This window comes from Lampetra planeri, chromosome 34 (assembly GCF_965212315.1).
Source record: "Lampetra planeri chromosome 34, kcLamPlan1.2.h2, whole genome shotgun sequence".
Classification (NCBI taxonomy): domain Eukaryota; kingdom Metazoa; phylum Chordata; class Hyperoartia; order Petromyzontiformes; family Petromyzontidae; genus Lampetra; species Lampetra planeri.
In genome coordinates this window covers 11,953,608-11,968,569 of record NC_136140.1, presented here as the reverse complement: position 1 = coordinate 11,968,569, position 14,962 = coordinate 11,953,608, and the positions used below count along the sequence as shown (strand labels likewise).

Sequence of the window (14,962 nt, the reverse complement as noted above, 5' to 3'; positions counted from 1 at the left end):
GTGTGAATGTGTCACTGTGCAGGTGAGTTTGTGAATGTGTCACTGTGCAGGTGAGTGTAGTAATGTGTCACACTGCAGGTGAGTGTGTGAATGTGTCATACTGCAGGTGTGTGTGTGAATGTGTCACTGTGCAGGTGAGTGTAGTAATGTGTCACTGTGCAGGTGAGTGTGTGTATGTGTCACTGTGCAGGTGAGTGTGTGAATGTGTCAATGCAGGTGAGTGTGTGAATGTGTCACTGTGCAGGTGAGTGTGTGAATGTGTCACTGTGCAGGTGAGTGTGTGAATGTTTCACTGTGCAGGTGAGTGTGTGAATGTGTCACTTCAGGTGAGTGTAGTAACGTGTCACTGTGCAGGTGAGTGTAGTAATGTGTCACACTGCAGGTGAGTGTGTGAATGTGTCATACTGCAGGTGTGTGTGAATGTGTCATACTGCAGGTGTGTGTGTGTGTGAATGTGTCACTGTGCAGGTGAGTGTAGTAATGTGTCACTGTGCAGGTGAGTGTGTGAATGTGTCACTGCAGGTGAGTGTAGTAACGTGTCACAGTGCAGGTGAGTGTAGTAATGTGTCACACTGCAGGTGAGTGTGTGAATGTGTCATACTGCAGGTGTGTGTGTGAATGTGTCACTGTGCAGGTGAGTGTAGTAACGTGTCGCTGTGCAGGTGAGTGTGTGAATGTGTCACTGTGCAGGTGAGTATAGGAATGTGTCACTGTGCAGGTGAGTGTGTGAATGTGTCACTGTGCAGGTGAGTGTGTGAATGTGTCATACTGCAGGTGTGTGTGAATGTGTCATACTGCAGGTGTGTGTGTGTGTGTGTGAATGTGTCACTGTGCAGGTGAGTGTAGTAATGTGTCACTGTGCAGGTGAGTGTGTGAATGTGTCACTGCAGGTGAGTGTAGTAACGTGTCACTGTGCAGGTGAGTGTAGTAATGTGTCACACTGCAGGTGAGTGTGTGAATGTGTCATACTGCAGGTGTGTGTGTGAATGTGTCACTGTGCAGGTGAGTGTAGTAATGTGTCACTGTGCAGGTGAGTGTGTGAATGTGTCACTGTGCAGGTGCTTGTGTGAATGTGTCAATGCCGGTGAGTGTGTGAATGTGTCACTGTGCAGGTGAGTGTGTGAATGTGTCACTGTGCAGGTGAGTATAGGAATGTGTCACTGTGCAGGTGAGTGTGTGAATGTGTCACTGCAGGTGAGTGTTAAAATTTGTCACCGTGCAGTTGAGTTTGTGAATGTGTCACTGTGCAAGTGAGTGTAGTAACGTGTCGCTGTGCAGGTGAGTGTGCGAATGTGTCACTGCAGGTGAGTGTGTGAATGTGTCACTATGCAGGTGAGTGTGTGAATGTGTCACTTTAGGTGAGTGTAGTAACGTGTCACTGTGCAGGTGAGTGTAGTAATGTGTCACACTGCAGGTGAGTGTGTGAATGAGTCATACTGCAGGTGTGTGTGAATGTGTCATACTGCAGGTGTGTGTGTGTGTGTGAATGTGTCACTGTGCAGGTGAGTGTGTGAATGTGTCACTGCAGGTGAGTGTGTGAATGTGTCACTGTGCAGTTGAGTTTGTGAATGTGTCACTTCAGGTGAGTGTAGTAACGTGTCACTGTGCAGGTGAGTGTAGTAATGTGTCACACTGCAGGTGAGTGTGTGAATGTGTCATACTGCAGGTGTGTGTGAATGTGTCATACTGCAGGTGTGTGTGTGTGTGAATGTGTCACTGTGCAGGTGAGTGTAGTAATGTGTCACTGTGCAGGTGAGTGTGTGAATGTGTCACTGCAGGTGAGTGTAGTAACGTGTCACTGTGCAGGTGAATGTAGTAATGTGTCACACTGCAGGTGAGTGTGTGAATGTGTCATACTGCAGGTGTGTGTGTGAATGTGTCACTGTGCAGGTGAGTGTAGTAACGTGTCACTGTGCAGGTGAGTATAGGAATGTGTCACTGTGCAGGTGAGTGTGTGAATGTGTCACTGTGCAGGTGAGTGTGTGAATGTGTCATACTGCAGGTGTGTGTGAATGTGTCATACTGCAGGTGTGTGTGTGTGTGTGAATGTGTCACTGTGCAGGTGAGTGTAGTAATGTGTCACTGTGCAGGTGAGTGTGTGAATGTGTCACTGCAGGTGAGTGTAGTAACGTGTCACTGTGCAGGTGAGTGTAGTAATGTGTCACACTGCAGGTGAGTGTGTGAATGTGTCATACTGCAGGTGTGTGTGTGAATGTGTCACTGTGCAGGTGAGTGTAGTAACGTGTCGCTGTGCAGGTGAGTGTGTGAATGTGTCACACTGCAGGTGAGTGTGTGAATGTGTCACACTGCAGGTGAGTGTGTGATTGTGTCACTGTGCGGGTGAGTGTAGTAATGTGTCACTGTGCAGGTGAGTGTGTGAATGTGTCACTGTGCAGGTGAGTGTGTGAATGTGTCAATGCAGGTGAGTGTGTGAATGTGTCACTGTGCAGGTGAGTTTGTGAATGTGTCACTGTGCAGGTGAGTGTGTGAACATGTCACCGTGCAGGTGAGTGTGTGAATGTGTCACTGCAGGTGAGTGTGTGAATGTTTCACTGTGCAGGTGAGTGTAGTAATGTGTCATACTGCAGGTGTGTGTGAATGTGTCACAATGCAGGTGAGTGTGTGAATGTGTCACTGCAGGTGAGTGTGTGAATGTATCACACTGCAGGTGTGTGTGAATGTGTCACACTGCAGGTGAGTGTGTGAATGTGTCACTGTGCAGGTGAGTGTGTGAATGTGTCACTGTGCAGGTGAGTGTCTGAATGTGTCAATGCAGGTGAGTGTGTGAATGTGTCACTGTGTAGGTGAATGTGTGAATGTGTCACCGTGCAGGTGAGTGTGTGAATGTGTCACTATGCAGGTGAATGTGTGAATGTGTCACTGTGCAGGTGAGTGTGTGAATGTGTCACTGCAGGTGAGTGTGTGAATGTGTCACTGTGTAGGTGTGTGTGTGAATGTGTCACTGCGGGTGAGTGTAGTAACGTGTCACTGTGCAGGTGAGTGTGTGAATGTGTCATACTGCAGGTGTGTGTGTGAATGTGTCACTGTGCAGGTGAGTGTAGTAATGTGTCACTGTGCAGGTGAGTGTGTGAATGTGTCACTGTGCAGGTGAGTGTGTGAATGTGTCAATGCAGGTGAGTGTGTGAATGTGTCACTGTGCAGGTGAGTGTGTGAATGTGTCACTGTGCAGGTGAGTATAGGAATGTGTCACTGTGCAGGTGAGTGTGTGAATGTGTCACTGTGCAGGTGAGTGTGTGAATGTGTCACTGTGCAGGTGAGTGTGTGAATGTGTCACTGTGCAGGTGAGTGTCTGAATGTGTCAATGCAGGTGAGTGTGTGAATGTGTCACTGTGTAGGTGAGTGTGTGAATGTGTCACTGTGCAGGTGAGTGTGTGAATGTGTCACCGTGCAGGTGAGTGTGTGAATGTGTCACTATGCAGGTGAATGTGTGAATGTGTCACTGTGCAGGTGAGTGTGTGAATGTGTCACTGCAGGTGAGTGTGTGAATGTGTCACTGTGTAGGTGAGTGTGTGAATGTGTCACTGCGGGTGAGTGTAGTAACGTGTCACTGTGCAGGTGAGTGTGTGAATGTGTCACTGTGCAGGTGAGTGTGTGAATGTGTCAATGCAGGTGAGTGTGTGAATGTGTCACTGTGCAGGTGAGTGTGTGAATGTGTCACTGTGCAGGTGAGTATAGGAATGTGTCACTGTGCAGGTGAGTGTGTGAATGTGTCACTGTGCAGGTGAGTGTGTGAATGTGTCACTGCAGGTGAGTGTGTGAATGTGTCACTGTGCAGTTGAGTTTGTGAATGTGTCACTGTGTAGGTGAGTGTAGTAACGTGTCGCTGTGCAGGTGAGTGTGTGAATGTGCCACTTCAGGTGAGTGTAGTAACGTGTCACTGTGCAGGTGAGTGTAGTAATGTGTCACACTGCAGGTGAGTGTGTGAATGTGTCATACTGCAGGTGTGTGTGAATGTGTCATACTGCAGGTGTGTGTGTGTGTGAATGTGTCACTGTGCAGGTGAGTGTAGTAATGTGTCACTGTGCAGGTGAGTGTGTGAATGTGTCACTGTGCAGGTGAGTGTGTGAATGTGTCACTGTGCAGGTGAGTGTGTGAATGTGTCACTGTGCAGGTGAGTGTAGTACTATGTCACTGTGCAGGTGAGTGTAGTACTATGTCACTGTGCAGGTGAGTGTGTTAATGTGTCACTGCAGGTGAGTGTTAAAATTTGTCACCGTGCAGTTGAGTTTGTGAATGTGTCACTGTGCAAGTGAGTGTAGTAACGTGTCGCTGTGCAGGTGAGTGTGCGAATGTGTCACTGCAGGTGAGTGTGTGAATGTGTCACTATGCAGGTGAGTGTGTGAATGTGTCATTTTAGGTGAGTGTAGTAACGTGTCACTGTGCAGGTGAGTGTAGTAATGTGTCACACTGCAGGTGAGTGTGTGAATGTGTCATACTGCAGGTGTGTGTGAATGTGTCATACTGCAGGTGTGTGTGTGTGTGAATGTGTCACTGTGCAGGTGAGTGTAGTAATGTGTCACTGTGCAGGTGAGTGTGTGAATGTGGCACTGTGTAGGTGAGTGTGTGAATGTGTCACTGTGCAGGTGATTGTGTGAATGTGTCACTGTGCAGGTGAGTGTGTGAATGTGTCACTGTGCAAGTGAGTGTATGAATGTGTCACTGTGCAAGTGAGTGTCTGAATGTGTCACTGCTGCTGAGTGTGTGAATGTGTAATTGCTGCTGAGTGTGTGAATTTGTCACTGTGCATGTGAGTGTGTGAATGTGTCGCGGTGCAAGTGAGTGTGTGAATGTGTCACTGTGCAGGTGAGTGTTTGAATGTGTCATTGCAGCTGAGTGTGTGAATGTGTCACACTGCTGGTGAGTGTGTGAACGTGTCGCTGTCCAGGTGAGTGTGTGAACGTGTCGCTGTGCAGGTGAGTGTGTGAATGTGTCACGGTGCAGGTGAGTGTGTGAATGTGTTGCTGTGCAGGTGAGTGCTGTGCAGATCTATGCCATGTGAGTGTGAGTATATCTCTGTGCAGGTGTGCGTAGAGTTGCAGTTAACGTGTTGCACTACAAATCCAGTGACCAAAGTTCCATTTCCGCCTGTGACACATATTTGATCTTGTCCCGGGCCTCCCATAGGTTAACTCAGCTATTTATGAGTACTTCAATGAATACCTGGTGCGTTGTATAAAGATCCGCAACTTGGGGGAGACAATGGTGGCCGGGCGTGGCGTTGGCCACTCACCCCCGGCCTTAATTGCTACTCGCTAACAGATGTTTCCTCCCAAAAAGTATGTTGAAGGTGATATGCGGGAATGGTTGTCTGTGTGTCACCACAACAGCAGCACGCACGCACCCCTTTGGGATGTCGCGCACCACATCCACCCCAAATCGCCCCTCCAAGTCGGCTCCGTACGACACTGCGGTCGCCACCACGGTCTGAGCACGCACACAGACGCAGTAGGGTCACGGGGAGCTGAGGGTCACCGGTCAGAGAATGCGTTCAGGGGTCAGAGACTGGGGTCAGGGTCCATATAACGGGGTCGGGGCCATATAATATGGTCAGATTAAGGGGTCATAGGATCAGGAACTGTGTACAGGGTCAGGCATCATATACAGGGTCAGAGGTGAGAGACAGGGGTCACGGCCAGAATCAAGGTCAGGGGTCAGGCATGCAGGGGTCAGAGACGAGGCCAGGCGGGCACGAGCAGGGTCAGATAGGGGATTAGGGGTCAGAGACAGGGCAGCAGGGTCCCTGAAAGGGCATGGGTCGAAATGGGGGCAGGCGGTGTGGCACAGGAGGGAGGATGATGATGGTGATGATTTTTCTCCTCGCTATGTATTATGCATGAAGCCATAGGCGGTGTGCACGGTGCGTGCGCTCGGCCCGCGGGGACCTCGTGCGCGCGCGGCGGTGCAGTTAATTGTGATTAATTTGCTCGTGCGATGCAGGCTCGCGCCAGAGTCCTGACCACGAGCAGCTCGACCGGGATGGGCACGGGCAGGCGGCGCGCGAAGCGCTGGTTAATCTCCTTGGCGAGGACGGCGACGACGATGCAGATGATCGAGGTCACGACGTCGGCCACGTTGCTCTGAGGCAGTCGGGAGAACACCTCGATGATAGCCTGGGGAGATGCACAGGTGCATGGGTGGGCGCATGGGCGTTCAGATGCATGGAAGCACGGACGAGTGGGATTTGAAACGTGAACCGACGCTACTATGCTATGAATAATCTCACAAAGCCAGCACGTGTCCCGGGTGATCACGTGCGGGGAGACACGTGAGGAAGAGACACGGCTGTGTGGGTGGATATTTTGTTTAATCAAACACTGCACCCTCTCAACTCCCCATTGGTGATGGAGCAGTTGTGGAGGGAATAGAGAGGTTTCCATACAGTGAGGGAAAAAAGTATTTGATCCCCTGCTGGTTTTGTACGTTTGCCCACTGCCAAAGAAATGATCAGTCTATAATTTTAATGGTAGGTTGATTTGAACAGTGAGAGACAGAATAACAACAACAAAATCCAGAAAAACGCAAGTTAAAAATGTTATAAATTGATTTGCATTTTAATGAGGGAAATAAGTATTTGACCCCTCTGCAAAACATGACTTAGTACTTGGTGGCAAAACCCTTTTTGGCAATCACAGAGGTCAAACGTTTCTTGTAGTTGGCCACCAGGTTTGCACACATCTCAGGAGGGATTTTGTCCCACTCCTCTTTGCAGATCTTCTCCAAGTCATTAAGGTTTCGAGGCTGACGTTTGGCAACTCGAACCTTCAGCTCCCTCCACAGATTTTCTATGGGATTAAGGTCTGGAGACTGGCTAGGCCACTCCAGGACCTTATTGAGCTTCTTCTTGAGCCACTTCTTTGTTGCCTTGGCCGTGTGTTTTGGGTCATTGTCATAATGGAATACCCATCCACGACCCATTTTCAATGCCCTGGCTGAGGGAAGGAGGTTCTCACCCAAGATTTGACGGTACATGGCCCCGTCGATCGTCCCTTTGATGCGGTGAAGTTGTCCTGTCCCCTTAGCAGAAAACACCCCCAAAGCATAATATTTCCACCTCCATGTTTGACGGTGGGGATGGTGTTCTTGGGGTCATAGGCAGCATTCTTCCTCCGCCAAACACGGCGAGTTGAGTTGATGCCAAAGAGCTCCATTTTGGTCTCATCTGACCACAACACTTTCACCCAGTTGTCCTCTGAATCATTCAGATGTTAATTGGCAAACCTCAGACGTGCATATATATGTGCTTTCTTGAGCAGGGGGACCTTGCGGGCGCTGCAGGATTTCAGTCCTTCACGGCGTAGTGGTCACCAAGAAAACAGTTGGTAACAATGGTCCCAGCTGCCTTGAGATCATTGATAAGATCCTCCCGTATAGTTCTGGGCTGATTCCTCACCGTTCTCATGATCATTGCAACTCCACGAGGTGAAATCTTGCATGGAGCCCCAGGCCGAGGGAGATTGACAGTTTTTTTGTGTTTCTTCCATTTGCGAATAATCGCACCAACTGTTGTCACCTTCTCACCAAGCTGCTTGGCGATGGTCTTGTAGCCCATTCCAGCCTTGTGTAGGTCTACAATCTTGTCCCTGACATCCTTGGAGAGCTCTTTGGTCTTGGCCATGGTGGAGAGTTTGGAATCGGATTGATTGAATGCTTCAGTGAACAGGTGTCTTTTATACAGGTAACAAGCTGAGATTAGGAGCACTCCCTTTAAGAGTGTGCTCCTAATCTCAGCTCGTTACCTGTATAAAAGATACCTGGGAGCCAGAAATCTTTCTGATTGAGAGGGGGTCAAATACTTATTTCCCTCATCAAAATGCAAATCAATTTATAACATTTTTGACATGCGTTTTTCTGGATTTTGTTGTTGTTATTCTGTCTCTCACTGTTCAAATAAATCTACTGTACCATTACAATTATAGACTGATAATTTCTTTGTCAGTGGGCAAACGTACAAAATCAGCAGGGGATCAAATACTTTTTTCCCTCACTGTACCTGGGCAGTGTGCTTCTGATCAGCTCCGGTTTCACATCAGAAGTCTCACTCTGAATCAGTCGAGCGGCATTATCGTATCATCGGCTGCGCAAGGCTGTGTGGATGCTACCTGGTCTGTCACTCTACACGAAGCTTCGGGCCTTCTCGGCCACAGTTATGCTTTTCCTTTTCTATTTTTGCAAAATGTGGACCCCGCTAATGGTACATCTGCACCGATTAGAAACATTCAGGCTGGCCTGCCTATGATCCATCCATTCTCGAGCAGAACTGGCACCAGAAGAGATGAGTGATGTGGTACAGGAGGATGTGGAGCGGAGTGGACTTGCCGATGACTGGTACCAGCGGTGTCAAGATCGGCCTCTGTGGAGGAGGCTCGTGAAGGACAATACTGGGCAGTTGAAGACAGTCGCCCTCCAACAACGGAGCAACACTCACAACAACGGGCAGAGTGCCGAGCGGCTAAAACACAGCAAGTTGGCACGGTAGGGGGGCACAGTTCATGCAGCTGCATCAGGTCATCTCAGTCGACCCATGGCACCTGGGTCTGTCCCGTAACCTGCCAGCAAACCTTTGAAACTTCATGTGGCTTTAAAGTCCAAATTGCCTGGCACAACCCCCGTGGTGACGTCACTACCACTTAGTGGCGAATGACGATTATTTGAACCACTCCTGGGCATCTCCTAGGTCGACTCAGCCTTAAATGAGTACCTGGTGCGGTGTATAAACATCGCCACTGGGGAGACAAAGGTGGCGTGGTGTTGGCCATCCACCCTCTCGTGCGCCATGCTGGCCTTCGTAGGTGCTTGCTAACAGCACTTGCCCCAACAGTGTGTGGGTGTGAGTGCTCACGTAGATTGAGGCGAAGGGGCCGCTGTACGAGGGCACAGAGAGGCCGAAGAGATACTTGAGCTGAGACACGAGGACGTGGAACGCGGCCGCCGTCATGAAGCCACTGACGAGCGGCGACGACAGGAAGATGGAGACGAAGCCGACACGCAGCGCGCCCAGACACAGCTGGGCGTAGGGACACAGGTCAGAGACAAAGACTTTTGGGGCAAGTGCGACGGCCACTATTCGTCACAAAGTGGCAGGGGCGCCACCACGGTGCTTGTGCCAGGCTAGCTGCACCTGGAGGCCACGTGACGCGTCGCAGGCTCGCAGACAGGAGGTGACAGCGCAGACGATGGTGTTGTGGGTTGACTGACTGAGGTGACTGGCAGATGCTTACACACACACATGCATACACCTACACACACATGCATACACCTACACACACACGCATGCATACACCTACACATAAATGCATACACACACACATGCATACACACACATGCATACACCTACACACACACATTCATACACACACATGCATGCATACACACACACATGCATACACCTACACACAACAACAACAATCGCCATTCGCCACTAAGTGGCGGTGACGTCACCACGACGCTTGTGGGAGGCCATGTGCACCTTGAGGCCACGTGAAGTGTCGAACGCCAGCTGGCAGGAGGTCACGGGGCAGACCCAGCAGGTGCCACGAGACGACTGACCGAGATGACCGAGATGACTGGCTGATGCACCACCTGTGCCCCCTACTGTACCAACTTGCTGTGCTTTAGCCACCCGGCGCTCCGCTCGTTGTTGTGAGCATTGCTCCTTCGCCCTCCGTTGTTGTTGGAGGGCGACTGCCTCCAACTGCCCAGTAGCGTCCTTCACGAGCCTCCTCCACAGAGGCCGATCTTGACACCGCTGGTACCAGTCATTGGCAAGTCCACTCAGCTCCACGTCCTCCTGTACTACATCACTCCATGTCTTCTCTAGCCCGTGCCGCGCCCGTTTAGCCCCCTCGATCCGGCCGAACAAAAGCTGTTTAGGCATGCGGTGGCTGGGCATGCGGGCTATATGACCCAGCCAACGCAGCCTTGCCTGCCGGAGGAGCTCACCGATGGGACTTTGACCAGATCTTTCAAGGATTTGTGAGCTCCTCACACAATCCAGCCTGGTTAAACCCAAGATGGATCGTAGGCAGGCCAGCCTAAATGTTTCCAACCGGCGAAGATGCTCCACTAGGGGGGTCCACGTGTCGCAAGCGTAGAGAAGGGAGGGAATGACCGTGGCCGAGAAGACCTGAAGCTTCCACACAGGGTAACACAACCGATTAAAATATATTGCCGCTCGACTGATTCGGAGTGAGACCTATGTTGATAAACTGGAGCCGGTCATAAGCACACTGCCCAGGTATGGGAAACTCTCCACTCTCTCCACAACTGCCCCATCACCGATTGGGAGTTGTGGGGGTGGAGTGTCCGATGGTACAAAATACCCAGGCAGGTGCTTAGTTTTGGTGGGGCTGATGGTAAGGCCCCACCTCTTAGTGGCACGCTCCAGTCTCAGCAGCAGCGTCTCCAACTCCTCTTCTGAATGAGCAGCTATTACCAAATCATCGGCATACATAACGTGGTTGACCAATAGGGAGCCATCCCTTGATCGCACCCGGGCGTCGATCAGCCTCCCATTATATCTGTACCAAATGGAAATTCCCCCGGTACAGCTATTGAAGGCTTCACGAACTACACAGTCGAAATAGATGTTAAATAATGTGGGAGCCAGAGGACATCCCTGTCGCACCCCAAGGTGTACAAGGAAAGGCTCCGACTCCCGGCCACGTAGTTTTACCCGGGCCCGCTCACCATCATGAAGTTCCTTAATGATCGTGAGCAGAGGGTCACCTACACACATACATGCATACACACACATGCATGCATACACACACACATGCATACACCTACACACACACATGAATACACCTACACACACACATGCATACACCTACACACATATGCATTCATTTAAGCACAGGCGTGTGTAATAGCAGTAATACTCTATGGACTTGTAAACACCAACACGCTGCTCTGGCATCGGCGGAACCCAATACATCTTGGGTGCTCGCTGGGCCCACACAAGAACATCTGTTGGACTCTATTATGACGCATGTGCGCGCACACACACACAGATACAGGTAAGGGAGCGGTAGTGTCGGGGTTAGTGCGCTGCGCTACGAACCCGGCGACCCGAGTTCGATTCCCGCTCAAGGTCACTAACACCAGTGAGTGAGAATTGTCTGAAACGGTCCTGGGCCTCCCCGAGGTCGACTCAACCACGAATGAGTACCTGGTTCTGGTGTGTAAACATCACCACTGGGGAGACAAAGACGGCCGGGCGTGGTGCTGGCCACCCATCCCCTCGTGTGCCGTTCCGGCCTTCATAAGATGTTCGTTAACAGCACTTGCCTCAACAGTATGTTGAGGCTATACGGGGAATCTTTGTCTTTGTAGCTCACACCTACCACGTGTTATTGGCACGTGCACCCCATGCACTCACCACGCGTCCCCGTCTCACCTGTATGATCCCCACCAGGCAGGTGACGCTGGCAGCCACTGCCACTCGCCGCGCGTCAACGTCGCTCGGCGTGGCCACGGTGGCGTTTCCCAGGGTCTCGTTTCCCGCCTCCAAGGCAACTGCCCCCCCATCGTCGGGGACCAGGCGCACCGTCACGGTGCCAACCATGAGGCTGACCACGGGGAAGAGGCCTACAAGTGGCAGCAAGGGGTCGAAGGTGGTTCGGACGCATGGGTGAGTGAGGGTGGGAGTGAGAGGCGAGAAGACTGTGAGTGAGCGACTGAGTAACTAAGCGAGTGGCCGAGTAGGCGAGCGAGTGGTTTGGTGAGCGACTGAGTGGCCGAATAGGCGAGCGAGTGGTTTGGTGAGCGACTGAGTGGCCGAGTAGGCGAGCGAGTGGTTTGGTGAGTGACTGAGTGACCTAGTAGGCGAGTGAGTGGTTTGGTGAGCGAGTGAGTGGCCGAGTAGGCGAGCGAGTGGTTTGGTGAGCGACTGAGTGACCGAGAAGGCGAACGAGTGGTTTGGTGAGTGACTGAGTGGCCGAGTAGGTGAGCGAGTGGTTTGGTGAGCGACTGAGTCGGTGAGCGGGCGCGCGACTGAATGATTGAGCGAGCGAGGAGGTGAGCGACTTCGCGGCTGAGTGAATTCGGGCGTCCACCCTCACCCACGGAGATGTGACGGGACGTGCCGAGCAGGCAGTAGACGAGCGGGGGGTAAAAGGACGAGTAGAGGCCATTCACGGGGGGCACCAATGCCAGCAGGGCGTACGCGAGCCCTGGAGGTTGGGGGGGCAGAGCGGGGAGGGTGAGGAGCGAGGGAGAGGGAGGGGAGGAGGAAGCTGCGGGATTGAAACAATCCTGGGGAATGCAGCAAGCGTCAGCTTGATGGGACACGGGGTGGAGCATGCTTGATGGGACACGGGGTGGAGCGTGCTTGATGGGACGTGGGGTGGGGCGTGCTTGATGGGATGTGGGGTGGAGCATGCTTGATGGGACGTGGGGTGGGGCGTGCTTGATGGGACGTGGGGTGGAGCGTGCTTGATGGGACACGGGGTGGAGCGTGCTTGATGGGACATGGGGTGGGGCGTGCTTGATAGGACACGGGGTGGAACGTGCTTGATGGGACGTGGGGTGGGGCGTGCTTGATGGGACACGGGGTGGAACATGCTTGATGGGACGTGGGGTGGAGCGTGCTTGATGGGACACGGGGTGGAGCGTGCTTGATGGGACGTGGGGTGGAGCGTACTTGATGGGACACGGGGTGGAGCGTACTTGATGGGACACGGGATGGAGCGTGCTTGATGGGACGTGGGGTGGGGAGTGCTTGATGGGATGTGGGATGGAGCATGCTTGATGGGACGTGGGGTGGAGCGTGCTTGATGGGACACGGGGTGGAACGTGCTTGATGGGACGTGGGGTGGAGCGTGCTTGATGGGACGTGGGGTGGAACATGCTTGATGGGACGTGGGGTGGAGCGTGCTTGATGGGACACGGGGTGGAGCGTGCTTGATGGGACGTGGGGTGGAGCGTACTTGATGGGACACGGGGTGGAGCGTACTTGATGGGACACGGGGTGGAGCGTGCTTGATGGGACGTGGGGTGGAGCGTGCTTGATGGGACACGGGGTGGAGCATGCTTGATGGGACGTGGGGTGGAGCGTGCTTGATGGGACACGGGGTGGAGCGTGCTTGATGGGACGTGGGGTGGGGCGTGCTTGATGGGACGTGCGGTGGAGCGTGCTTGATGGGACGTGGGTGGGGCGTGCTTGATGGGACACGGGGTGGAACGTGCTTGATGGGACGTGGGGTGGAGCGTGCTTGATGGGACGTGGGGTGGAGCGTGCTTGAATGGACGTGGGGTGGAACGTGCTTGATGGGACGTGGGGTGGGGCGTGCTTGATGGGACACGGGGTGGAACGTGCTTGATGGGACGTGGGGTGGGGCGTGCTTGATGGGACACGGGGTGGAGCGTGCTTGATGGGACGTGGGGTGGAGCGTGCTTGATGGGACACGGGGTGGAGCGTGCTTGATGGGACGTGAGGTGGAGCGTACTTGATGGGACACGGGGTGGAGCGTACTTGATGGGACACGGGGTGGAGCGTGCTTGATGGGACGTGGGGTGGAGCGTGCTTGATGGGACACGGGGTGGAGCATGCTTGATGGGACGTGGGGTGGAGCGTGCTTGATGGGACACGGGGTGGAGCGTGCTTGATGGGACGTGGGGTGGGGCGTGCTTGATGGGACGTGGGGTGGAGCGTGCTTGATGGGACGTGGGTGTGGCGTGCTTGATGGGACACGGGGTGGAACGTGCTTGATGGGACGTGGGGTGGAGCGTGCTTGATGGGACGTGGGGTGGAGCGTGCTTGAATGGACGTGGGGTGGGGCGTGCTTGATGGGACGTGGGGTGGGGCGTGCTTGATGGGACGTGGGGTGGGGCGTGCTTGATGGGACACGGGGTGGAACGTGCTTGATGGGACGTGGGGTGGAGCGTGCTTGATGGGACACGGGGTGGAACGTGCTTGATGGGACGTGGGGTGGAGCGTGCTTGATGGGATGTGGGGTGGAGCGTGCTTGATGGGACGTGGGGTGGGGCGTGCTTGATGGGACGTGGGGTGGAGCGTGCTTGATGGGACGTGGGGTGGAGCGTGCTTGATGGGACGTGGGGTGGGGTGTGCTTGATGGGACGTGGGGTGGAGCGTGCTTGATGGGACGTGGGGTGGAGCGTGCTTGATGGGACGTGGGGTGGTGCGTGCTTGATGGGACGTGGGGTGGAGCGTGCTTGATGGGACGTGGGGTGGAGCGTGCTTGATGGGACGTGGGGTGGAGCGTGCTTGATGGGACGTGGGGTGGAGTGTGCTTCATGGGACGTGGGGTGGAGCGTGCTTGATGGGACGTGGGGTGGAGCGTGCTTAATGGGACGTGGGGTGGAGTGTGCTTGATGGGACGTGGGGTGGAGCGTGCTTGATGGGACGTGGGGTGGAGCGTGCTTGATGGGACACGGGGTGGAGCGTGCTTGATGGGACGTGAGGTGGGGCGTGCTTGATGGGACGTGGGGTGGAGCGTACTTGATGGGACACGGGGTGGAGCGTGCTTGATGGGACGTGAGGTGGGGCGTGCTTGATGGGACGTGGGGTGGGGCGTGCTTGATGGGACACGGGGTGGAACGTGCTTGATGGGACGTGGGGTGGGGCGTGCTTGATGGGACACGGGGTGGAGCATGCTTTATGGTACACGGGGTGGAGCGTGCTTGATGGGACGTGGGGTGGGGCGTGCTTGATGGGATGTGGGATGGAGCATGCTTGATGGGACGTGGGGTGGAGCGTGCTTGATGGGACACGGGGTGGAACGTGCTTGATGGGACGTGGGGTGGGGCGTGCTTGATGGGACACGGGGTGGAGCGTGCTTGATGGGACATGGGGCGGGGCGTGCTTGATGGGACACAGGGTGGAACGTGCTTAATGGGACGTGGGGTGGGGCGTGCTTGATGGGACACGGGGTGGAACGTGCTTGATGGGACGTGGGGTGGGGCGTGCTTGATGGGACACGGG

General features: G+C 53.8%; 1 protein-coding gene across 1 annotated transcript in view; it reads right to left on the bottom strand.

The window, feature by feature from the left end:
• Window positions 1–14,962, bottom strand: part of LOC144729967 (chloride anion exchanger-like) — a 135,722-nt gene that overhangs the window by 43,420 nt on the left and 77,340 nt on the right. The window contains 5 exon segments of the mRNA XM_078610396.1: window positions 5,363–5,445; window positions 5,979–6,131; window positions 8,861–9,025; window positions 11,417–11,607; window positions 12,081–12,191. Coding sequence (XP_078466522.1) covers window positions 5,363–5,445; window positions 5,979–6,131; window positions 8,861–9,025; window positions 11,417–11,607; window positions 12,081–12,191 — 703 coding nt within the window.